The sequence below is a fragment of the Drosophila subpulchrella genome, chromosome X (assembly GCF_014743375.2).
Source record: "Drosophila subpulchrella strain 33 F10 #4 breed RU33 chromosome X, RU_Dsub_v1.1 Primary Assembly, whole genome shotgun sequence".
NCBI lineage: Eukaryota > Metazoa > Arthropoda > Insecta > Diptera > Drosophilidae > Drosophila > Drosophila subpulchrella.
The window spans coordinates 7,313,570-7,341,379 of record NC_050613.1 but is presented as its reverse complement, the minus strand read 5'-3'; the positions used below and the strand labels follow the sequence as shown (position 1 = coordinate 7,341,379).

The 27,810-nt window shown below is 37.2% G+C and overlaps 1 protein-coding gene across 1 annotated transcript; it reads right to left on the bottom strand.

The window, feature by feature from the left end:
* Positions 1–1,273: 1,273 nt before the first annotated feature.
* Positions 1,274–27,721, bottom strand: LOC119557790. Its single transcript, XM_037870690.1, has 4 exons — positions 27,373–27,721; positions 3,219–4,243; positions 2,056–2,178; positions 1,274–1,995 (listed from the first exon to the last, which is right to left on the bottom strand). The coding sequence occupies exons 1-4, from the start codon at positions 27,391–27,393 to the stop codon at positions 1,761–1,763; spliced, it is 1,404 nt and encodes a 467-aa protein (XP_037726618.1). The 5' UTR covers positions 27,394–27,721; the 3' UTR covers positions 1,274–1,760.
* Positions 27,722–27,810: the final 89 nt, after the last annotated feature.

The following is a 27,810-nucleotide window of genomic DNA, read 5'->3' as shown; positions in this document are numbered from 1 at the left end:
TTACTATTTATATTTCTATATATACATCTATATATATATATACACGATATTAAAGAGCAGTCAATGGTTTTTTGGTTCCAGTTCCAGTTCGAAAGAGAGAAGCAAGTGTCAGGCAGGATGCTAATTAACTATTTATTGTTTCTGGCAGTGTTTTCTGTTCCAACCTTCGTACCGCCGAGCAATACAACTGATTTCCAGTATCTCACCCAGAGTTATGTTTATATATATATGTGTGTGCCAAACGTATTATTCTAGTCATATGTATGTGAAAATCAGCGCGTTATCTTATTTTTGATATGTTTATTGTTGCCTAATTTCTAATAATCAAGCAATCCGATATGCAGTGTGCAATATGCGAATACGTTTATATCTCGGTTATGTATCTATGATTTGACTAATTTAGCCATAAGCCCCCGATTTGTTAGCCATTTGGTCCATTCGGCGAAAGCTGCGCCAGTTTGTAAACGGCTTTTGTAAATATACAGAATATAAACACGACACGACACATATGATATGATGTATACAAGTCGATATGATTTTATTTGCAATACAACTTTTAAGCTAAGATTTCAACTTCACATAGAAACCGCAAAACCACATACATAAACGACGTACATAGCAATGTATTTTGAGGCTTCCGTAGCAGTAAATAAAAAACAAACCAACCAAACAAACAAACAACCAAACCAAACTACCAACAAATCAACCAAAATTCCAAGATAATCGCAGCACTCGGGCACCGTTTACACTTGCAATCGAAGAAGAGGTCGTAGTGCAAAATCGCTGAGTGACGATCGCTTCCGTTTTGTTGTGTATAAAAATAAAAGAACGTACTTTTAGTAGGTCTGTGGATGATGAACAGCGGGCTTACTCTAACCGAACCTTGTACTCCAACTAGAGGCGCTCTCTATCTACGGCACCCTAATATCTGATTAATTCAATTAGTACAGAGCGAATACGTAACAAGAAATTAACAAACAGAAACCGTAACAACAAACGAAACAAACGAAATGTATTTAATAAAAATAAATATGAAAATTTCCAAAAATTAACGAGTTTTTATTCCGGATGTGGTGTATTGAATCTGTGGCATACTTTTAGGCTGAGCCAAAAAACCCGCCATATAAAGTCAGTGTTGGTCAACATAATTTGGAAAATCCAATCCCATTCAAGCTTATCTTTGGAAATATATAGTTTATAAACCTAACCTAATTATTCCAAACCGAGTTTTATTTTAAGTTAGATTATCGTCATACTAGTTTGTTTTTTTTTATTTTATTAAATCGTTTTCGCATATGGGTTTCGTACATATAGTATTTAGTTTTTATATATATTTATATAAGGTATATATAAAGTTGTTTTGTAATAAATTATAAGCAAGTCGACTGTACTCGCACTGGAAACGCGAAGAATTATATATATACAACAGAGTTCTCGGACAGTTCACGCACGCGTACACATTATAAATAACACATAAATCGCTTTAAGTACAGGCAATTCAATTTAGTTATAATTTCAATTGCCATTCGTAGGCGTTAAGATTAATTCGTTGATAAGCAGCTTTCGCAGGAGTAGAACAAGGACGTGGAAGAGGACGTGGACGTGGACGTGGACGTGGCCTTGGAGAAGTTAGGGGATCAAGTGTATAAGTGTGGACACTACAATAATAATTTGGTCTGCTCTGCACCAGATCGTTGGTGTGTGTGTGTGTGTGTAGGTTGTTTTCTATCGTTTTTGGGGGTTTTCCAGACCCCAGTTCCTTAGATGATCGCCTCGACCGCTCCAACCTCGGCGTTCTTCTTGATCAGGCTCTCCCACTGGGCGATCAGTCCCCGCGACGAGGGCGCCTCCTCGGGCGTCAGGTCGCAGAGCTGGGCCAGCGACATCGCCGGACGCATTCCGTGGCCATTCCCATTGCTCAATCCATTGGCTATGTAGGCGGCTGCGTTCAGGCTGCGATTGCCGGAGGGCTTGTGGACGATCTCCTGCTCGTTTCTGCAACGGAATTGGGTATTAAGATCTGTGATTTCTCGGTTCTAACTATTCCCAACTCACCCATTCCTGTCCAGCTCCTGTGTCGACTGGGCGTTGCGCAGTTTTCCCGGCCCGTAGCAGTGCTCCACCTCGGAGTCCTCGTCATCGTCATCCGCATCGGCCTCGTCGTCTGTGCTGAGTTGTCTGCAGGGTTAAAGGTAATTTAGATATCACAGGTATCTTATGCAATTCTTAAATATATCCACATAAGCTTAAGTGCTATACCCTCTTAAGATAAAAGCTAGTTTAGCCACTTCAAGACGTACAAATAGAATTCCATCTGTTTTGAGTAGCTTGCTACCTGTGCTTACGATCCCTATCAATTTAAAAACTATTTATTTATAAGGGGGTACATCATGATTTTTTGGGATTCCGATTTTGGTCAAAAGTACTCTTTTTATATGGTTTATGTATATGTGTATATGGCGTACAGCTAAAGCAGCTAGCACCCTAAGCTAACAATCCCTATCACTTTCCAGGAAATTAGTTTTTTGACATATTTTGGCATTTTTCATAAGGTTATACGTTTTTTTTTTTGGCAAAAACTTGAAATTTTTTGGTTTGAGTGCCGATGGATTGGAATTTAAGCTCCGAGCTCAACGGAGTATTCAGATTCAAATTAGTTTGCTTGCTAAACTCGAGGTGATAGTTGGTTATAATATTTCGAGAAGATATTTAAATACTTTAATAGATATTTAAATAAGTAAAGATTTCAAAAGACTTAGACAGTTTTAATCCACAGAGTGCAATTAATATAATGACATATATTTAAAATTGCCAATGTATATATATACACCGAGAAAATTCTGACGTTCTCATCTGAGTTGAAATGTACAAATAAAATATTAGTTTAGTCCTTAGTGTAAACTTATCAAAAAGTTGTTAAATAAACTCAGTTTAACTTTTCTCTTCTCACCATTTCGTTCTTATATTGATACCAAAATGTACTTACACGGTTTTTAAGAACGAATGTTCTCAATTCAATAACAATGTTCTTGGATAGTTTTTTCTGTGTATGTATTAATTTAAAATATATATAAATATATTATACTTAATAACATGAAATATATATAATAATTCATATATTAAACATATATGTGTTTGTTCTACCAAAATTTAAAACTAGGACTATGTATAAAAGATTCTACTATTTTTCAAAGTCAACCCTGTAGCTCTCTACTTACAGCTTATCCAGGGAGGCCTTCAGTGTGTTCTGCCTGTTGATCTTGCGCAGGCGCTTCAGCTCCGACTCGCGTGACTTGAGGTCCTGCAGCTCGCGCTGGATCTTCTGCTCGACGGGCACGTAGCCCCGTCGCAGGGGTCGTCCCTCCGAGTCCCGCTCGATGGCCGCCGGCGAGAGGGTCACCGAGGTGATGGCCGCCGACGAGCCGCCGGACTCCAAGAAGGCCATTGCGGTGCGGGTGTTCAGCTTGAGGGTGTTGTTGTTGTTGTTCTGTCCATTCTGTGCACCACCACCAATACCATTTCCATTTCCAATTCCATTTCCATTGGTCAGGGTCAGGGTCAATGGGGAGGCGGGCGGCAGTGGGCTGGTGGGTGCCAGCTTGCCATGCGAGGCAATGAAGCGCTGCATCACTCCCTTGGTGGCGCCACCAAAGGCAAATTGCCGCTTCTGGGGCAGACCACTCAGCTGGGGCGTCGAGATGGTGCGGGTGATCAGCTTCTGTTGCGGCGGGTCAGGGGTCAAGTTGTAGCAATTGGGTCCAATGTACCGCTGCTCCTGGCGGGTCACCACGGTCAGCTTGAGCGGCTGCTTGGCCACAACATTGGCGGTGATGTTGCTCTGCGAGGAGGCCGAGATGCCAGAGTCATCCGAGTGCTGGCCATCGAGGCTCTCCTCCTTGGCGCTGTTCACACTGGAGGCCAGCGACGGTGTGTTGGACAGCTCGTCGATGGGCAAAAGGAGCGAGGTGGTCACCGGCTGGGCGGTCACCAGTAAGCCCTGCTCCTGATCCTTATCCTTATCCTGGTCCCTGATCTCCTCTTCCTGGTCCAGTTTCGGCTCAAAGTCGATGCCATTGCCATTGCCATTCACAGTGTACGTCTCGAAGTCCACCAGCTGACCCGAGGAGGCGGAAGTGATGGTGGGTGTGGTGCTCGACGAGAGCGTGGCCAACTGGCGGTACTCCTCCTCGCGACGCACCACCTCCTTGATCTCCTCCTGGATGCGCGTCAGGGGATCGATTTTCTGCAAGAACAAAGGGCAAACGGACTGGAATTAGTACAGCTTCTTGGGATCAGAAGATTATATTAAGTAAAAGCACAGAAAATAATGCAGTCGAACTTTTCTAACTTCTTCCGATTTTTAAAGACATTCGGTGGGGAATTTTACATACGGTAGTAGCCCTATATATTAAAAATTAAATAAATAATCTTTGCGATATCAAGTCAAATATTAGGCATCATTCTTATTAATATAAAAATATTAATATATAAATATATACGCCAGTTCTTAAAAACTTTTAAGAAGTGATGTTTAAGATATAGAAAATTCGACAGAATATTTATAATACAATATTATTATATTTGTAACATCATTTATCTTGGGCAATAATGTACAGATATTATTTTAAGAATTATAAGATAGAATCTTTCCAATTTTAAAAATAATTTTATTGGGAAAGTTAAAGAAACTAATGTATCTTTAGATATAAATAATAATTAATAATTATCTTTGTAGTATCAGTTTTAAAATTAAATAAATAAAATTGTTGGAATACATTCCAACCTAAAATAAATGCTGAACCTACTTTTATGTTTATTATAAGAATATAAGATTATATTTAAAAATAAAGTGTCTTCTTACTTAAGCGTTTACTGGTTATAAATATTTTATTTGTAAGTCAGTTTTTAAAACCCATCTGAATCTCGATTGACTGAAGATCGAAGAACGAACTTGGGCTAATTTCATTTGGAGTGCAATTCGTAACCCGAAACGGAGGAAGTGCTCGAGCTGCTCCGATTACGCTTCGAACTTCTAAGCTGCATGTAATCGAATATGCCGCAAACCGAATGCCACTCACTTTCGATCCGCCTCAAATCGAAACAGTTGCAAGCCGCAAGATGCATTGAAACACTGACAAAAAAAATTGAGTAGTAAAAATAAATAAATATCTGAAAATGAACTTAGCATTTTGTTTTAAGTAATGAAATGAAATTCATAAAATATAACATTCAACAGAAAGCATACTTGATTAATTTAATTTAATTTAAAAACTTTTTAATCAAGACAAACAATATTATATAAGATATTAGTAAAATATAATTTAAACATTCACGAATTTTACAAAAAAGTTGTTATTCCTAATTTTAAATTAATCATTTAATTAAATTATAAGACTTTTATTGTAAAGTTTCAATATTTCCATATTTTATTAAATAAATAGCAAAAAAATTTTAATTGAATATAAAATCTTGGGATTCACAATTTTTTTCTACAAGTGCACAAAAAGATACACCCGCATCCGTGAGCTGCATCTTTGAGCGAAATCGGAGGAGACAAATCCGCTGTTTGCATAACCCGCTGATTGGCTTCGATCGTGCTGCCCAAATGATCCGCCAAGAGCCACACACGTCGTCGAGTGGTGCCGGGTGGTTTTCGGAATGGTTTCGGAGTGATTCGCAGTGGTTGAGGGTGGCCCAAAGCGATGCAGAGTGGTTCAGAGTGGACCCAAGCGTAACCTAAGCCGATTATTGTGCGTGACATCGACAGCAAAGTTGGGTGGTTGGGTGCTTCCTCTCCGGTTCGTTGACTGTTTTGTTGGTGCTCTGTGCATCGCGGTTTCCGAATCGGTTTTGAAAATGCCAAACCAAAGCCAAAACAACACATCGAGAGTAAAAGTGTTTGGCAGACTCACTTTCAGCGCGTTTTTATTATATTCTGCGTACATGCTTAGAGGAATTTGTCGGCTAATTAACAAGTTTTTACTGTCACAATAAACACATACAGCTGGGCTCAAATGAATAGTGCTCGGCTATTTCGTTTTAGATTTAGAAATTGCATGCTAATTTTTTATTTTATTTTATAACCATTGTAAAACTTTGAAAATAAAGAGCTTTTATTATGTTCATAAGTTATGATTCATTTACACACCCAACAATATATTATCATATCTTATGAATATTATTTATGAGGTCCATTGAAACCGAAATGCCAGTTTGATATTTGAAAAACTAATCGTTTAAATATTTGCTTAATGGGTGAAGAACAGGAAAATTCTGACAAAGATAAGATAAGAAATGTTTATGAGTCATAATAAAGTTATGTGTTGAAAGATATGCAATCAAAACTATTTCAATATTGATTGTGTTGCTTTGATCCTTTTTATTGACTTTAAAGGTTTTAAAGATTAATATAGTACCCTTAATTTGGTATATTTATGTATGATACATTATCTTATCTAAGAAAAGGAGTTTATTTAACTAAAAAAAATAACTCATAATGAGAGGGAGAACCAATTGAAGTTATTTTCTGCCTGCCTTCCTCAATCCCCTTGTCTACTGTTTTGAAATAATAACTTTTCCCACAGCAATCAGCATCCATTTGACGACTAAATACTTCCCCTTCAGTCGTAATTCCAGCACTTACAGGGTCTCCATCTCCACCGCCCCATATATGATTACTTCTCTATTTTCAGGGAAGAAAGGGGGGTGCCAACCGTAAGGGTTGTTTGGGGGCCAGATGGGCCAGCTTTTTCGGGTCACCGAGTTGGCTTTGGGTGGCATTAAAGGTCTGTGGGGTCTGTGACACCGCCATGTGGGTGCTTCCCAACTATTTAATGTTGCTGTTGCAGGTGTGTTGCTGCTGCACCGTTGATGTTGCTGCTGTGCCGTTGCTGTTGCTGTTGGCAGTGGAGTGTCGTCGGTGGGCTTCCGCATCGTTGTCGCATTAGAAAGTGCCAGCCTTTCAGAGTCGCCAAGTGCTCGCAATGAGCGAATGCGGCATTTATGCTTTTTCTCCACCCCATTGTCTTGTTTTGCTTGGTCGTCCGAGTCGATATAAATTATTGTGTCGCAGTCAAAGTCTGGAAAATCATCATAGCTCATCGATTCGATGCAGATTTTCACTCAGTTGTCTGGGTTGGGCACCCAAAACGTCGACGAATCGAATCGAAATGTGCGTTTAACGACGTCGTTTTCACTTACTTCAAAACAAAAAGAAACAGCTTGGAAAAAAACAAACAGGAAAACTGATAAATGATATCGAAGTGGGAAATAGCCTTACTAGAAATATAAAATTTATAATAATATATTATATATATGCCATCGTGTTGTATACAATTTACAATGTTCTTTTTGTTTTGCAAGAATGACAATAATATTTTTAGCTTAAGTGTTACGTTTAAGTACTAATACTTAAGAGCTGCTCTGTAAGTATGGTGTCAATAATTTAAATTATAATTTCAAAGGCCTACAAAGCTTCTATAAAAACATGTTAATATATAAAGATATATTTTACAACAAAATTGTAGTCCAACGTTTATGTTTATACATATTATGTTCACAAGCAATTTGTTTCCATTTAGTTAGGGTAATTTAATACTGTAAATACTTTCAATGAAGCCCTTAAGTGTGGTTGATTTTTTATCCATCTTTTCTTTCCCCCAACAGTTTTGTTGTCCCAAAACAGTAATGCGATACCATGAGTTTAAAGTTTAATTTAAAAAACCCGATGGGAAACGCTTCCTGCAGAGGGTTCTACCCACTTTTTTTACTAAAAAAAAGAAAGGGTATATATGTATGTATGCCCAAAACGCAAAAGTGAAAAAAAAGTGGTACGATACTTCCGTTTGGCGCTACTTGTTGCTGGCGTCCAAGTGCAATGACAGCGGCAACACTGCAGCAACATCGCAACTGCAACTGCAGCAACTTTTGGCGGCAGCTGCCTAAAGTCAAGTTGACAGCTGCTCCTCGACCGGCTGTCACTTTTGGCGCGCGTTTTTCCAGCAGATTTACCGCAAGGGGAAATGCAAATGCAAATGGGAATGGAATTGCAAGTCAAAGAGGCATGCGGCATGCGGCAAGCGGCATGCGGCATGCGGCATTCGAGTCTTGTCCAAGTCTGAACCCATTTGCATGCCACATTCGCCGGGGTCAAACGCCCAATGGGTCGCGTGAACGGAGGCAGCCTACCAAGAAACAGCGAAAAGCATGCCACAAGCAAATAAGCCAGCAAAAGCGCAATTTGTTGCTGTTGCTGTTGCTGCCACGACAAGATCGGCCAACAACAAGATCAGCAACAAGGCAGAAAGCAAATTGGCAAGCGGGGAAAACAACACAGCACGAGAAACGAAAAGCGAACAAATAAGAACAAGATGGTGGTGGTTTCAACTTAAAAAGTGCCCAGCAGAAAGCTAAAAAAAAGATTGAAAAACTATCTCAAAGATAAAGATATAATTCCATACACAACGACCAATAAAATTATTTTTAAAATGCCTTTTAAAGATAAACATATAATTTCTTGTACAATTACCAATAAAAACAGAGTTGAAAGTGCCTAAAATTTACCTCTTAATATATTATTTTAAAGGGTGGCGATAGGTGAGTCCATTGTATCTATAGATATATACATATACCCAAAAAAATATATTATCTTTCGAAAGTATTTACAATTCTACTGAAAATATATTATTTTTGGTAAACGTCCCGACCAATTAAATCAAAAAATAGCAATATAGTTTCAATACAAATCAAGTTTTTTCAACATATTTTTAAGTTGCCGAAAATAAACCAACGTAAATTTACATGTGTACTGCGTACCCATATTCGCATCATTAAACAAAATGTAAATGCACTATATAAATAAAAATTATATTAAAAGAATTTTCCAATTATAACTAACGTTTCATCTTAAAATGAAGATGCATAACTATTATTATTAGAATGAATTACAGCAGCATTTAAAAGTTCGTATCCTAAACATTACTATTTTATGGTACAAACCTATTTCAGTTATTTATTAACATTTTCACTAGCAAAATAGATATTATACACTTGAAAGCAGGGGGTCCCTTCCCGATAAAAATAAATTACCTAGAAAGTTTCTAAAGCCTGAGTTATTTACAGCACCTTTGACTTGACAACCTCCAATGGGAAATCAATTAGCTTACGGATAGTAAAAGTCGTATACCCACATCGGTGGAATTAGGGGGTACGAACAGCAGAAGAGAAGAAACAAGAGAAGAAACGAAAAACAGCGGGAGAACGTGACAAGAAACGTGACCGTGACTGTGGCTCTTTCTTCCCGCCACCCCTTTCTTCCGCCCCTTTTAAGCTCTATCTCTGTCTGGCAACTGATCCACTTCTGGCAACAACACAGCTGCACAGAAAACATTTTTTCGAAATTATTGATGATTGATTTCGTCTCTTGACATTAAAAGATTAGCATTATTAAAAAAAGAAGCATGTTTTCTATAAATACAAATGTTAAACAACAACAAACATCTTAAGATTGATAGTTCATAACCAGATAGAAAAAAAATACAATATGATATAATATTATCGATAGGAAGATTAATCCTATAATTATTAAACATCATAATCCCTAAACTCATTGAACTTTTGTTTATAAAAATGTAATACATAAATATAATGCATTATATACGTTAAGTTAATACCAGGTATCTGATCTATCTGAAGACTCTTCATAGAGTCCTAAAATCAAAAACTGAAACCATTTCTATATGATTTTTGGTGAGTTAAGATGAACTTAAAGATGACAGTATACTTTCTTGTTATTCACCAAGGTTATGGCTTAACTTTCGGATCATTTTCTAGTCATATCAAACCCCAGTAAGTTGTATCTGCATTTTGATCAAGTTAAGATCGAATTCCGCGATGGTCCCCAATTCTTCCCGTGTATTCTTCTCTGCTCTGCTTGGGCTGCTGCTCTGCCGACGTCGTTTCCAGGCGAGCGATCAGCATTAGCATAGCGTTCATCATTATCGTCGTCATCACCTTCGTGATCATCGCGTACAACACTCGTATTTGGGGCAATTCATTTAGCGTTTTCCTCAGTGACCGCCGCAGTTGCAGCTGAAGCGTGCAAAAAAAAATTTGTACAAATAAAAAACAATGAAGAAGCCGCCAAAAACAGCAAAAAACCGACAGCAGAAATGCAAAACAAAAGATAAAACAATACATTACATTTGCCAACGAAGGGCGGTACTTAACATTTTTTGCCATTTCGGACAGCAGACTCAAAGGGAATATCGCCAGATGGCATATAAAGATTGGTGTCATAATATCCTGCCCTTAGAACTATCAGATACTAACTAACTTTTCAAAGATTCCTTGGTATATTTGGATTTTAAGCAAGTTCAGATAGCTGTTCAAAGCAGAAAATTAAAAACAAACGACAAACCAAATTTGTCTAGAACAGTAAAAAAAAAATAAACTAAACATGTTTTTCTTGAAGAATTTTCTGGGTAATATGATTCATCTATTTACTAAACAACTAAAAACTTATCAGCAGTCTAAGCATAACACGTCTTTAAAAACATTTTTAGAAAATATGTATTATTAAGGTTTTTTTATCAAGAAGTTGATTCATTTTTTTTGTGTTTCTTTTTTATGAGCAAAAGTTGTATGCTTCTTAGCTAAACAAAATACGCATATTTTAATTTAACAATATCACAATTACGTTTGCAAAATGTAAAATATAGCACCTTTTTTAAAGTTCCCCCACCTTACCCTGATTTTAAGACAAAATCTTTCATACAATTTCATAGAATAGTTTCAGTTTTAAGTATGCATTTCTTAGATGCTTCCTCAATCTAATTTATAGATGTGTTTGAGTTATATTCAACTTAAGACCTTCAGTTCCCATGGCGGTGTTGGCCAATGCCATTATCTCTTTGCCCAATATATGGAATATGGCTCTAGCTCAACGAGCTTTCGGCACTGATTTAGCCACGATCCGGTCGACCCAGTTTTTGCATACCTATAGCAGATCGTGATCCATACACTATATTATCTGAAAGATGCAAAAAGAGACGGCGACGTAGAGATAATCGCCGGGGGAAATCTAAGGCGGATGCACTTGGAGCATGTGTCAATTATGACGCCATATCATTAGAATTACCAATACCATTAGGAGTGGACCGTTACGGCGATGGCTGTCATTAGATTTGTAGATTTGCCATGCCACAAAAAAAATTGTTTGGCCAAAAAACTAAGAGCCAAGAAACCAAGAGACCAAGAAACCAAAAGACCAGCCAAATGATGGCCATAGTCACGTCGCCAGCTCTGGGCGCTCCATTAGCAACAAAAAAAAAACCTAGCAAATTGGTCAACATCGCGAAAACAGGCTAAAATAAATGGCCAAAAGTGGGCCAAGGGGGCGGGGCGAGAGGGCCAGGATTGTGGGTGGGATTGCTGGGAATTGGGGCCAAAAAGATATTTCTTTTTTGCGCAATTCGCGGACAAATAGTTCGTGCGGCTATTCATTCGAACCTTATCTTATATGGCGGAAAGGTTTTTATACACACACACACATACACACATACATATGTGTGTGTTTACCAAAATGAATTTGCGATAAGCGAGCGGGAAAATTGGAGGTCTGAAATTGAATGGGCGAATGCTGATAAAAAGCCCATCGATTCGATCACTTTTTGCCCAGTTCCTTTAAGTTTCTTGTTTTATTTACGTTTTTTTCCTGCCCGCAATGCGTGACCTGGCCAAATCAGGGGCTCGAACCAAAGTTTGCTTTTTCAATTTCGCCTCGTTACTCTCGGCGACTTGATTGCGGATTGTTTGGCCATTAATTTGGCTCCGGTTGTCGGTCTTGGCCAGCTTTTATTGGCCCCGGACAGTTAGTTAGTTAGTCGGTCATTAAATTAAGTGCCTGCTGACGGGAGATCCGAGCACTCGGCTCTAAAGATAGACACGCCGGATGATGAAGTCCGGGAACCTATTGTATTGACCCAAAAATTCGTATCAACGAAAAATAGTCAACGGAAGTCACTAAAAAATGTGTTAAATATGAAGCAAACAAGATAGAAACTCTTATTTTTATTATTGAATGTGTTCTTTAATTTTTTGTACTTACAAGAAAAAATAAAATGTATAGACTTCATATTATATAAAAAAAATTGAGGGGAACAATTTATTTTAACCAAAGGGCGCTAAAAAATAAATGTTTAGAATGGGATTTAAGATATACAAATCATTTTTGATTGCGGATAACATTTTGGTGTTTAGACTATAATTAAAATATATAATCCAATGTCTAGTAATGTTTTACATTGATAAATATATATTATTTCTTAATATCAAATAGTAGAGTATCAAAACAATCAATCTTGCAAGAAGTGAATCGCTTGACTGTATTGTCTATCAATTTGTATTCTGATGAATAATTTAAAAACAAGGTAATTTATAATATCGATACATTTTTGTATCTATTATTTAGCAAAGAAAAAAATATATAACAGCTGGTACTTCAAGCCAATTTCCCATGCAAAAAAGTTGCCTGGTCACTCAACTGGAGCACTCAGCACACCAAATATGCGATCCGCACCACATTGAGTCGCAGAAAATGCCATAACAATAATACCAAGGAAAAAAAAAACCTAAAAATGGAGTAAGGCAAAGAAATCAAAAAAACAAAGCCAAACAAATTATGTCACCGAATGCAGAGTAGATTCAGAGCTGCATGCCGATGGCCAGACCCACAAAACGTGCCCAGCATATCTGCAAGATATGTAAAGTACACATATTGCAAGTGGAAGTGGATGTCCAAGTGGCGTCGACATTATGTCATCTATCCACTGCAAAATGCAGGGGCAGCTGAACCTCTTCCCAGGGAAAAGTGGCATCTGGTCTGGGCCATTGACACGCGGTGTGGCAAATAAGAACCGAAGAGCTGGAGAATCGAAGAACCAGAGAACCGAAGAACCGAAGAACAACCCATGTATACACATGTATCTGCATCTGTAAGTGCAGCTGACAGTTGCGTGTTTGAACTTGGGGCGCTCCACGAAGCACGTAAAAGATACAGAGCCCACAGAAAGAAAAACGAAGGCGATACCACGATCAATTCATGCGAAAGATGTATTTCTGTGTTTTTAATCAGACGTGGTACTTGAACCCGGGTTATTTGAAATAAAATTGTTTTAAAAGTGTTTCTTATTGAGTCTCTATAAATAAAAAACATTCTTATTTCTCAGGGAAAACAATATACATCACGTTCATGCCAAAAACATTTTTATGTGTTCATTAATCAGCGGTGGTATTTGAACCCGGGTCTTAAAAATAATTTTATTTAAACAGTTTGTGTTATTCGGTCTCCCTTAACAAAAAACATTTTTGAATCCTACTAAATTTGGTACTCAAAATTTAAAAATATCAAAAAGTTTTTTTTAACATTTTATTATTTATTAATTATTTATTTTTTAAAGTTTTTTTTTAGTTTTATGAAGTTTTTTTTTGTTTACACAACTGTTTGCCATTGTGTTGCTCACGGTCTCACCATTTTTAATGCATAACTTTTTTAGCCAAAGTATTATTCGTTTTCTTAATTCTTAAAATGTGTAGTATTATACATTTTGAAAATTATTTTAATGACATCATTTTCGTTTGCAGTTTTCGCAATATATTAAGCAATATTTTAAGCAGAATTAACAAGAATATTGTTTTTAAATGGATAAAAACCTTATTTTGTGACAGAGTGGCATATTATACTTTCAAGTCAACCTCCTTTTCTCCCTGTGCACTACCTGGGCATCTGTTGTCTGTTCATCTGGCCAGATCAGATCGCTGGGGTGCACATATCTGGGCCTTTGTAATTGCCATGTCTTTTTTTTTTAGCTGGCTGTTGTAATTGAAACTGTGTTTCATATTGTGTCGCTGACTGATTGAAATATGTACGCGAAGACAATGGCAAATATTTGCGAAACGCTTTGTAGGTGAGCCGCGACAACCGCAAGATTCTTCTACGGATGGGACAAACAGACGCGATTCAGATACAAGATACACGGGCAAAGTTAATTGACTTGCTTTGTTCGCTTTCGAGCTATTTGCTCTGGTTTTTGTTTTCAGTATTGTTTTTTTGTTTTTGGCAAACCTGGAAACGGAACAAACAGAGATCGATGGGGTAAATACTAACTGTCGGTGCGTCAAGAGAGTGCGCCCCAGTGACAGGCGGGAATTACCTCAGTTTTTGTTTTTTGGGCTGATTAAAAGCGAAACCATTTCACTACTGCCTTGAGAAAGTGCCAACACTCCAGAAGACGTGACAATGGCCCCTGTTTCTGAACGGTTTTGGTCATTTTCCAGCTGAGACAGCCAACCGTTAAGCATTGGGAAACCCCACCCACTCGATAAAAAGCAATACTATCCCATCCTAACCGATCCGATCCACACCCACTGGAGCTGAACTTGAGCCAAACTGAATGGGCAGCGGTTTTCTTTTTTCTACTTTTCATATTTTTTTTTGTGAATGAAATGCGCCGCCGTCCATTGTCCGCATTTATGACACTTAGCGGCCGCTTAGCCACTGCCAACGAACGGTAAACGGTTTAGACGTCTTTAAGACATGCTAACTGCACTTTATAAGCGTCATATTTTGTCCGTTTGTCCGCTGTCCGTTTGTCCGCTGTCCGTTTGACCGCTGTCCGTCAGTTGGCATGGATCGTAAAAATTATCATTATCATTATCGTCGCTGGGCTATTTCTGTATTTTCCCCAACTCCCCTGACACCTTGCATTCCATTATCCTTTTTTTTAGTTTTGTGAAAGGTTGTGCATATTTATGATATCCAAGTGCTATGGAAATTTATCGTAGCGCTGTTGCCTTTCTCCAAGTTAGCCGAGTTTTCTAGTCTAACGGTTATGCACTTCTCTAGAATTTCACTGATAGTGCAGGCAGATAAGTTCTGTGGACATTGACTAGCGTTAAATCAATGGCAAGGTAAAGCCATTGATAATGGTTATAAATCATTTCTTAACAAAACTGTCTTATCTCGAAGTCTTTAAAAGTCCTAATAGTTATTCCTCAATAGTTGTATTTTATGAGTCCAACTTATTTTTAGTGACTTACGAATAGTTTTTCTTATCTTGAAATCCATAACATTCCTAGTAGTTGTAAGTTAAATATTGTATTTTATAAATCCAACTTATTTTTAGTGACTTGCAATTAGTATGTCTGCCTAAAAATAAAGTTCAGAATGGGACTTTTTAACTAAGAGAAAATATTTTGTGAAAATGTATGTAAAAGATTTTTCGAAAATAAAACCGTAAAGAAACTAGGTCAACTGAGACCTAAACCGCCAACACCTTTACAAATTCGCCCAGCGAAAACCAGCCATGTGTTGAAACAGAAACAATAACAATATCTGACACTAATTTAGTTAAATGTACTTATAACAAGCATAACAAATGTGGGAATGTCTTTCCCACGCTTTAGGAACAAAATGGCATCGCAGACGTCGGTTTCTGACTACTCACCGAGGTGGGTTTAAGATTGAAACTAGCTAGACTGAGAAAGACAATTGCCAAATCATGTCAGAGATAAATTACGCGAAAGGCAGAAATCTCCAATGCAAATGCTAAGTTGGTGACTCTTTTTTAGCTTTAGCTCCATTTGAAATGGATGGGGGCCAACTGTCTCCGCTGGCTTATTTATGTTACCGTGTTTGTGTGACAGGCGATGTGACGATGACGGAGCTACTTAGTGGTAATGCTTCGACCGTTAAACACCCAGGCATTGTTAAGCAAATGGACAGCAGCATTCGCGGCACTTTGCAGCGGCGGAAACGGCTTCATTGCGGGAAGGCGGCCATAAACTGGATGGCACGAGGTTCTGTTTGTCGGCTGCAATGGTGTGATGCAATCCACGGGGGAGCAATGTGTGCAAAGTTGATCACTTAGGTCTGTTGTCGTATTATCCTAGGTAGTTTATCGCCGCCCATAAAAAACTTTCGACCCACGGGTTACACATGTCTATTGACTTTTATCCTAGGTAGGATATCTCTGTCCACCCGGGGGCGCCACAAAAGTAAGCCAAAGTTTTTCATACAAGACCCTTGACTTAAAGGTCACATAGGTCTTTTGACATACTATCCTAGGTAGGATATCTCCGTCCACCCGGGTAAGCCAAGGTTTTTCATACAAGACTTTTGACTTATATAGATATAATATCTACGGTCCAACTAGGGGGCCACAAAAGTAAAGAATATCTAAGATCCATCCAGGGGCGCCACAAAAGTAAGTCAAGGTTTGTTCAACAAGACTTTGGCTACTACTATCCTAATTAAGATACTTAAGCCAAGCTTGTCATACAAGGTCACATAGGTCTTTTGACGTACTACCTTAGATATAATATATACGGTCCTCCCAGCGCTGCCATAAAAGTAAGTCAAGGTTTGTAAGACAAGACTTTGGCTACTAGTATTCTTGTTAGGATACTTAAGGTCCTCCAGGGGGCGCCCCAAAAATAAGTTAGGCTTGTCAAAAGCCATTTAATTAATACTATCCTGGGTATGGTTATTAAGGTGTACAGGTGCACCGGTAGGATAAGTCAAATGTAAAAATCGAGTATGATCTATATACCGTAGCTAAAACTTCGAATACGTCTCTTGAATTTAAGTAGCAATCTTGAACTAATCTCTGTTTTCAAAATATTTATATTATATCATATTGTATTTTTTCAATTAGACAGAAAACAAAGAAATGCATTTTTCATTATAAATCTAACATTATTTAATACTATATATGATACGTTTACTTAAATATCAAATTGATCTTGATATTTTGTGCCTGTTCTATTAACACAGACCTAACAAACAACAAATTTGGGAAGTACCATATAGTTCGATTAAGTTCTCCAGCAAATCGTTTTGTTTTTGGTAGATCACAGTGCTGCTGCAGTGCCTGAGTCACCCCGCCATTTATAATTGGCAACGGCATTTCCAATTACTTTCGACCAACAATTGCCAAAGTATCTTATCTGGTCGGTCGCCGGTTTCCTTTGCTCCATTTGCCGACATTCCCAACTTGTTGTTTCGTTTGCTTAGCACCACCATATTCCATATTCCAGCGGAATAGCACCACCATGTACTTACGCATTCAGGTACCATGTACTCTGTGGCATTACACGGCCTGCTGCAATATTATCTCCGGATTCCGGGGAACTTGGCGCCCCTAGCAGGTGTCTATAAAGCAATTTACACTTTGCCCACACAGTTGTCGGCATACGAATATGTACATATGCAGGAAAGTTCCGACTGATACGCCCTATCAGCTATCACTTCGTTATCGATATACATATAGAGCCCACAATTGCAATCGGTCCGACTTTCAAGTTCAGTTAACAAATTGAGTCATCATGGCTGAAAACTTTTCCCTAGCTCTTCTGGGGCCCAAGAAATACTATACAGTTTTGGGCGTTGCTGTAAGGGCAAAACGATATCACCTCTATAATTAATACGTAATAAATCTGGAGTTTTTTTCCAAGTCGTGGCATTATTTGGAAAAATATTGTTCTCTTTGCCAAATGATACTGCTTGGCCAATAGAGCTTTTCGATTAGATAAAGTCTCTGATATCATTAATACTATACTGTACTCTCTTGCTGGCCTTATATTTGCGGTCTGTACCTATTGGATTCTTGAATGGGAATGGAAATATTTATGAAATTTGTAAAATATCAGCACAACCATAGTTCTATCAACATATTGCCTTATCATAACACAGCTGATATGGTGTATTATGAAACGGATCCAATATGTCATAAATATTTATCGATTACAATATATGATAAGGCAAAAAGGAACCCTGTAACCATTTGAACCACTATCAAAATTAGTGGTTTCTCTAACAAACTTGTTTATAACATTTCCGGCTAATGGACCTTATCAAGCGATACTTAATGCCCCCAAAGCTGGCCATATGCTAATTAGGCACCAGCCCCGCCCACATATATGCATATATAACACCTTGACATTGATGAATTGCCAAAGTTGTGGTAATGGCAACAGTATTTCGTTTATGAAATGTTCATGGTATAGGGGCTGAAAGAATCTTATCGCTGACACTCACAGTGTTGATAATGACGCTTATCATTCAATAAGCCGCAAGTCAATAGAACCTTGACTTAAATAGAGCCGTCGATATCTGGTATACCATACCATCTGACTGGCTTTGCAATTCAACTTACGGTTTAGTCGAGACAATTGCATTTGCACTTGGGACCAGCAATTTGGCGACTCTCACGCCATGCCATATATATCATACCATATCTCTCATACCATACCATACAATATCGTTCCATACTTTCGGCCGTATTCAATTGGAATCGGAGAAAGTACAGCCACGGCCCATTGTTTAGTCGGTTTTTTAGATTTGATGGTGGAAATTGCGACACGCTTTTGCCAACGTCTGCCATTGACACTTGTCTCTCCCGCTTTCATTCAAATTTTCGCAGTCAAAAGCCAATGGAACCCACCACCTCGCAGAGCTGTGTGAAAAGAAAGATCCCATCCATCCATCCATCCATCTAGCCATCCGAAATGCAATGCCTCATCATTTGTGTGTGGAAAAATGTAAAGTAGCACAAAATGTTAGCAAGTCGAGCAAACAAAATGCACCTCCTATACCATACCATATAGCATATAGCATACCCCATACCTATCCACCATATTTCGCCCGCCCACCCAGCGATCCGACATGCAATCGAAAGCGGCTCTTCTGCCGGCAAATCTAATTGATATTTCTACTAGATGGGCTGACTGGCATTTTGCATGGCTCGGTTTGGATTTGAATTTGGATTTGGATTGCGAGGCCTGTGAAAATGCACTGCTGTTCGAATGCCGGCGGGCTAATTGAAAGAGAGAGTAGAGTGCGCACATCGGTGCCAATGGGTTAAGGTTGCCCCATGCAAATTGCATTGCCGAAACGAACAAATTGTGGTAGGTCACCGAGGCTTATTTTATCAATATACCACCAAACAATGGAGTGGAGTGGAAAGTGTTTTGGGGTTCGGTCTTGGGTGTTTGGGATTGGGCTTGGGTACGGTGCTTGGGAGCGTCAGTTATGAGCGAAAAATGCCTGGGAAGTCGACACATTGAACCCCTGGGTGGGGGAAAGTTTTCCAATAGTTTCCCTGACTTGCCATAGCAAAACAACACATGAGGTATCTTTATCTTGGCCAGAATGATTTAAGCTCGGCACAAGTCGTGGGGTTTTTAGGCTTTTTAATTTTAATTGATAGCACTTGATTGACGGTTGATCATTTTAATCAAAGAATTATTTAATTTAGGGTTCCCTTTCTATAAGGCAACCTAATCTTTAAAGTCAGTCTGCATTTTTTTTAGAAAACCAATAGTATTTGTTCTAGGGTGACATATTTTACCCTTATTATATCATCTAAAGCTTCATCTGTAAATTTTTTATCTATTGAACTAAGCAATAGTGATAGTGATGCATTTTCTTATAACGAGGCTCCATCAATTCCCGATGATATCTAGCTAAGAGGTGTTATAACCATCTTTATATAAGAGAACCTTATCTTTTAAGTCAGTCTACATTTATTTAAAAAATCCAAATTATCATTGCATTTCCATATACCCTTATTTTTAGCTCTTTAGTTTCATCTTTTAATATATGATCTATAGAACTAAACAATAGTGATAAAGATGCATTGTCTTATAACGTGTCTCCATAAGTTCCCGATGATATCTGCCTGAAAGGTGTCATAATTCAATCTTATTTTAGTTCTAAGTGATGAAACGTGACATCTTCCTCTATTCGAAAACTGATAACTTCCCAGTAGGAACTCAGCTTTATCTTTCCAAACTAATCGACACCAAATGAGTGGATGTTCTGATGTTCGGAGCAAAAACAAGGCCATCTTCAACTGACATTTCTCACACTGGCAAAACCTTTTTATCTCCCCGAAGGCAATCAATCAAATGGTAATTGAAAAACTGCAAGATATGTATATACTATAGGCGTGTCATCTGCCGCGATGAACTTGCATCTTCCCCGACTTCCCAAGTTCCTTCTTCCGCCACAGAAAATACAAAAAAAAAACACAAATCTGAACAACTGGAAAAACAATAAGCGAGAAAATTGAACAAAAAAAAAAGGCCAGGCTGCACAGAAGAGAAAAACTTTCTAGAAAAAGAAAATGTAAAATCTCATTATTTCTCCTGCACGTTCTTCTTCGATGACTTGTGCTGAGGATGGGGTGAGTTGAATCCGAGTTGATTTGAGTTAAGTTGAGTTGATTTGAGAAAACAACTTTCAAAGCGAAGCGATCATGAGAAAAGAATGGGAAAGATCTGGGGACTAGCCATGCATCTTTCATCATCTGGCCACCGATTTCCGATGCCACACGTTGGAAAAAAAATGCACTCTGAGTTCATATTTTTAGATATAGGGGAGCCACAGGAATTTTGAACTCTGCTAATGGTCGTATAATACTTGCTAAAATTGCGACTAACTGACTGGATTTATTGAAAGCAGTCATGGAAAATACAGGAAAAAATTCTAGTGTTGGATAACATATTATTAATTTATATTTAGATTTTTAATGTAAATCTACAAAAATAGTGTAACATACCAAACATTTTGGCAAATATTATTTCTTAATTATTGGAAAAACCAATAGAAAATGTTTAGAATCTAAAAAGGTGAATGGTAAAATCTGATTTTATCCCAATGGAATATTTTTTGATCCCATAAATGTTGAGTTCATATTGGAATATTTAATTGTAAATTTAATGAAATATTTTTATTAATTTTACTGCATATAATTTGAAAAGTTTAAACTAAATAATGTATATTAACTTCTAAAATGTTAAATTCAAATTTATTTTAGAAAATGGTGAGATATTCTAATAAAATATCCATTGGTCAAAAAATTTGTAATTTTTTTTTAAATATCCATTTTTTAACCATCTAAATCTGATGATAATCGTTTGTATAATAAATATAGATTTTTTTTTACTGTGCAAAGACAATTGGTGAGTTGGAGTACCATGGCGAAAAATCAATTTTGAAAACCTATAACTAACCCAGCTAATCGGCGATCGTGGATCAGTAAGTCGCGTCGCACCGAAATTACAGCCAATGACATCGAATCGATTCGATATCGGAGGTACAATCCGTTCAATCAATTGATTTACTAATTGCGAGCGATTTATTAGCCATTATGTGTTATGGTCGCTGCAATCGGGAGTATCTGTATCTGTGAGATAATCGACGGCGGCGACGACGACGACAGCGATGACTTCTTTCACTTTGATTGACGTGGTTTTTGGGTTATGGCTTATGGGGTATGGTTGGTGGCAAATTGATTTCTGGCCAAGTCGGGTCTGAAGTTATAAAATCGACTTGCGGCCGGCAATTATATCAGCCGGCCAACGGTAAACGAGCTGCGATCGATCAATTAAGAAACGCGGCAACTGCATCGCTATAGGTTGGTATATACATGGTATCTATATGGTATCTATATGGTATCTATAAGGTATCTATATGGTATTATTAGGTTTCGGTTTGGTTTTGTTTCATTTCGCTCGCCGCCGATTGCCGCATAAAATGTAGTTCAAATCACTTTCGAAAACAGAGCTGAATATATGTATATATAAAGGAAAACATTGCATTGTTGCGGGGCAGTTAAATGCTTGCCTCAGTCCTAACGGTCTCGTCGCATTCGCATTCACTTTTCATAAGAAATCCAAACCCCAGCAACCGAAATGCCCCACACTCATTTGAATTTCTAATCGGCCGACGAAATGGTTTATGTGTGCGTCTTATTACTATTATTATTCAGATTCGACTGCGGCTTATTCGATTTCGTAATCGTGGAGCATTTCGCTTTTACACCTCGGCATTATTTCAATTCCATCTGAAATGAGAGAGTCTGGGTCTGGGTCTTTGCCTTTTGAGTTCATTGCCAGAACTGAAAAGTGAACCGGTTTTCTGTTTCGTTGTCGGTGAAATTTATGATGCATAATATTTGTTTTATTTGCCATTGTTTGTGGTCATAGTCAAAGGCAGAAAATCCCCGTTGCACTCAACATGTCGAAATGATCTCCAAGATGCAGCTGAGAGTTCCCAGAAAAAGAGTTGAGTGGTGGGTTACCCAGAAAGCTCACGGCAATTAAGGGCGTTACCAAGTGCTAAGACCAAATTTATGAACTCTCATTTTTTGTGGTAATCTAATTTAAGGCTAGTCATTTAAACGATCTTTTAAATTTATATCTTAAACGGTTTTATATTGGGTTACCTTTGGGATAGATAATACTAAAATAGTCGCAGATCCTCAATTAATCAAATTTTGTATAGGTTCTTTGATGGTCAAAAATGATTGATATCTTGTGATTAAATTTCGTTTAAACTCATTAGTTATTTGTATTTTTTCTGATTCCAAATTTCGTTTAATCAAAATCAAATCTATGGGTATATTTAGGAAACTAATAAAAAGTATGGGTCTCAGACCACACATAAATATATGTAACGTTAAACAAAATATATTAACTTGACTTGTTTAAAAATCAAAAAAATTCTAAAATATTTTTGGAGAATCACTTAATTTTAATCATAATTATGGAATACAATGAATACAAAATTAATGTATTTAAAAGTATAGAAAATATATATAAAATTGACTCCTTCAAAAGGTAAATACTTTACGAATCTCCGATGTGTGATATTTCAAGTTTATACATAAAATACAAGATACACCTGTGGATCTTTTTCATAATATATTCACCCTTACACTTCAAAAATACCACAGTTTAAGGTCTACAAATGATTATTATAATTCGATTAAAAATAAAAAGTTTAACGACTTATTTTGTTAAGCTCTATTTCCAGATTACCATATGATCTAGTTCGGCTTAGCCGCCCATAATTAGTAGATAATTAACATATCCGACTGCAGGGGATTCTCAGACCCATTGGCTTCGCTTCGTTTTCCATATCTCTTATGTATCTTCTCTTTGGCTACCTTCAACTGCTCCAGTTTTTCAAGATAATATCTCTCATCTTTTCGGTTTGAGTGCTTTAATAATAACTGTTGTTTTTGGGGTTTTCTCTGTTTGTTTTTTTTTTATTTTTTTTTTGAGATTGCCAGAGGTCAGGAGTCGTTGAACCCAGACATTGACCTCCACCTTCACCACCTCCACCCCTTTGGCGATCGACGCACGACAAGTTTCGAGCGTTGTTTTATTTTATTTTATTTGTATTTCTCCAAGTTACTCTTCGTTTTTTCAGCGCACTTTGCGTTTGCTGTTTGCGTTTTTCATTTGAGCCCGCTTTTGTGGCTTTGGGCCATCTCTCCCACCTTCAAAAAAGGTTACTTTCGGCTATCCACTCTTTCATCTAACCACCTGACCATCTGCGTTTATGTGTAATTACATCGGACTCTTGGGTTTTGGGTTTGGATTTTGGGGTTTCGAGTTCTGGGTTCTTGGGATTTCAGTCCGATACGCCTTTTGGCTTTTGTCCACCTTGATGGCCAGCAAACCAATTTTCATCTAGCAGCTTTGGGCGGGTTTTTATTATTTTTTTTACAAGAGCAGGCAATCGGTATCATCTTTTTGCCCCACCACCAAACAATTATGTTCATGTTTTTCGACTTGGGTAATTTCCATTTTTTACAAAACTTTGAATTGCCTGCGAAGCTGCATAAAGACATTCATTAGGCATTTATCAAAGCTGGTGTCAGGATCTCACGGTGCTTTCCGTTGTTTGGCTGACCGGTTTCGGGCATTTTTACTTTCAATTGGCAAAACGGGTAAAATCGACGTGAAAATCTTACTGCCCGCCGTCTGCGTCCGCAATGCGCAAAAAAAGCGAAATTTTAATAGACCAGCAACAACCAGAAATGATGCATCAAATTCTAACCGGTTTTTGGGGTTTTTCTTCTGCTCGTTTTATTTTTTGGGTGCATTTTCTGCCGGAAAACTGGGAAAACACGGGGAGATGCTCGGGCTAGGAAAATGTGATTGTTCGGGGAATGTATTGTACAGGAAAGGTTACTTTAACATGTTTATGTTTTTTAGATTACATTTGTCTATATATTTTTATCAATTTGGGAGATTCGATGATGTATGGTTCCATTATAATATTACAAATTCTAATATGAAACAGAATTTCTACTAAATTTGTATTTCCGAATTTTTTATTTTTCATCAGTTGACATATAAAATGTTATGTTTCGAAAACATAATATTATAAAATCGTTCTATTCATTAATTTTAAATATTATTAAATAACAAGAGGGGATAAAAAAAGACATTTGGGAGTTTGAGATTAATTATCATATCTTTAAAAAACAATAATTGAAAGCTTTATAAGACATTGTGGGTTCCTTGGCTTCAATCTTTCTTTATCGATGACAAGGCAGTGGGTATCATCATAAAAAGTTACCTGATTGTATCCCAGCTAATTAGGAATGGAGTCTTCATTTCTTGGATTCCTTCGGAAACATAATATTATAAAATCGTTCTATTCATTCATTTTAAAAATTATAAGACCATAAAATGGGATAAAAAAGACATTTGGGAGTTTCATAATCATTAAAAAAGAATAATTGAAATCTGTACAAGACATTGTGGGTTCCTTGGCTACAATCTTTCTTTACCGATGGCAAAGCAGTAGGAATCATCATAAAAAGTTGCCTGAGTGTATCCGAGTTAATTAGGAATGGAGTGTTCATTTCGCGGATTCAGACTTCCTATCTCGACGTGTTTCTTAACTCTTCTCGCAGACGGACTCGTGATCGAGTGCAGATCTTCAGCTTGGCCTGAATCGCATCGGGGAGATCCTCGAGACTCAATCCGTTGCCATGGCCAATCGACTGGCGGCCAGTCTCAATCACTTGACCATGGACCCCCCTCACAAACCCGCTCCTGCCTCGCCCCCTCGATCATTTGTCGACTTGTCCATTGCAATTCTCGGGGCATTTTATTTGGGTCACGGACAGTCATCTCGCTCGATGCTCCCCTCCGAAGTGCCTTGTGTCTACAGGTTTTTCGACTTTTACTTGCAACTGGCATTGGCCAGGCCAAAAAGGCACTTTTTCTGTCTCTTCGGTTCCGTGTTTTGTGTCTGTAAGGTTTTTCAAAACGAAACATCGCTTTTTTTCGGGGTTCTGGGCTGTTGAGTAAGCTGCTTAAACAGCTGTTTTGACGCTTCATATTATTCTTAATTTTCTTTTTTCACCTTTAGTATGGGTTTTTTACATTGGTGGAAAGATGTATACGAATATTTATATTCAAGCTAAAAATACCCGTTTTAAATGGCTTTATTGGTTTTTAGATTTAGAAAAGTCTCTATATACTAAAAATAAACTTTATTTACTCGGGGTGCTATAGTAATCTCTGCTAAGGATTTTTAGTTGGTTTTTAAATTAGCTGTTATTCTTTCCTGTGTTGTTTTTAATTTCTAAAGTCAATTCTTCAGTCCCTAACTTAATATTACAAATGCATAAGCTTTAAATATAACATTTTTCGCACCGAATATTTAAATAACTTTTTTAGGATAGGGGGCTTATTAAAAAAATTATAAATTGAAAGAAACCTTCCCCCAATTTGATAAATTATAGGAACTGTATCACTTAGAACCTTTTGAATATCAAATGCAATCAATTTTTTGAAATTCCTGTAGATCGAATGCCTTAAATCAAAAAAGAATGATACATCTTTAGTTCTTATGCTTTATGTTAAAAAAGAATGATATATCTTTAGTTCTTATGCTTTATGTTAATAAAGAATGATATATCTTTAGTTCTTTTGTGGCATGATGTGGATGATTTTGGAACAGATTGTTTATCGAACTTGACATTTGTGGCACACTTTTCAGACCTGAGGCCTAATTCTCCCCGATCTCGATGTGTTCATCTTCGGAAGAGGGTGTGAGAGAGAGAAAGAGGAGGTGGAGCACAACGAGAATTGGAGTCCAAACAATGGCGATCACAAATTTCACAGCTCTTACCATGACTTTGGTTTTGGCCCCCAAGAAAAAAGATCAAGACGGCTCCAAAAATATATATATAAACACAAACCAAAAAAAAAAAAAACAAAAAAAAACCAACTGTGCAAATATGCGGCAACAACAAAACCAACAATAGGGGGCAACACACATGCACACCTGTGGGCAAAGTAAGAAGAAGAAAAAACGAAAAAAAAACTAAGAGAACAACAACATGTAAATGAAAAACAAAACAAAACCATTTTACAATTGTGGCCAAAGCATTGTTGTTGGTGTTGCCTGTGTTGTTTTGTGTGTTTTTTTTTTGTTTTTCTGCGGAAAGTCGGGAAAATCAGTCAATGGAACGTCACGGCAGAGCTGCGGCAGCGACGCCAGCAGAGGCAGCGCAGCATCGGGGGCGTACTAAGTTCAATGGAATACAGGAAAAGGGAGGCGGGAAGAGAAGTTGGGGGAGGAGAAAAAGGAGAAAAAGCTAAACCACAAAAAAAAAAGTTCGAAAAAATAGAATAATACACACACAAAAATATGCAGTTTAAATATTAAATATGAGTAATGGTGAATACTTATGTATTCAAAATTATTATAACAATGTTTCGATCAGATGGCCTAATAAACCACCTCTATAAACCAAAAACCTGACTAGAATTTAACAAACTAAAAAATGTTAAAGCATAAAATCTATATATTTATTAATTTTAAAATAACGCATACGATTGTTTCACATTTTGTGCAAATCAATATAAAATTTGTATATTTATGGTTGGATTCCTGATATGTAAGACCAATTTCAAATTTTCTTTCTGTGTAAAAAGAAAAAACTTTATTAACACTTAATAAACACTTTTGTTTAAACTATTCTTATATTTTCACGCAAAAGTAAAAAATAATATTGAATAAAATATACTAAGAGAGTAATATGATCTATTAATTCAGTGCTAAACTCGAATACATTTTTTAAAGTTATCCCTTTATAAAAAATTGTTTAGGCACAAAATGGTAAAAAGCTATAATTTTAGTTTAAGATCCATAAAAAAAGGTTTAATTTTTTCTAAGATTTTGGAAATAAAAAATTAAGACGATTATTATAAGTTTTTAAATAAAATCTGAATATATTTCATTTACAATTTATACTCGTATTTTTCGAAATAAAATCAATCACACACTAAGTTAGTAATTGAATATTAATATCAAAGTTATTATATGTATTTGATAATTTGTGGTGTTTTTTGTGAATTTTTCTATAGAAGAAGGAAAGTAAGGTAGAAACCTGATATTACAGAACCAAAATACACCATTATTCACACCTTTCTGATTTGTTATAATAAAGTTAGACTTTAGAAAACGTTTACTAATATTATTTATCCAAGTGTACTAACCTCTTCAACTTTCTGCTGCATTTTGCTTAAAAGTTTATATTGCGGTCGTTGCAAATTGAGTTTTTCAACACTTAACAGAACAAAATTAAAAAAAAAAACGAAAGTAAATGTTTCAATCAAGAGACATTCACAGAATCGTCTATTAAAAATGCACTTCCAGTGTTCTTTCGCAGATTTTCCCTGGTTTTTCTCTGTTTATCGGCGGTTGCGCGCGCGCAAAAGTGCAGCGAAGAAAACAAACAATCAAGCAGACGGATGAATGGGAGTTGGAGTAGCCGCGAAGAATCGGAGAATCGTAGAGTCGGAGAATTGGAGGAGCGACCAGCACGCAGAGCAATCGAAAACACAACTGGCGGCCAAAACGAAGCGAGGAATGTGGAGTGCAAAGAGCAGCCGACGATAACACAAACACGGCGCTAAAGCTCGCCCGACAATCGA

Coding starts and splice junctions, on each gene's coding strand:
- LOC119557790 (XM_037870690.1), bottom strand. CDS start 27,393: ATGCAGCAGAAAGTTGAAGAG. Junction 4,244..27,372: donor TGCAGCAGAAAGTTGAAGAG/GTTAGTACACTT, acceptor TTGTTCTTGCAG/AAAATCGATCCCCTGACGCG. Junction 2,179..3,218: donor AAGGCCTCCCTGGATAAGCT/GTAAGTAGAGAG, acceptor TTAACCCTGCAG/ACAACTCAGCACAGACGACG.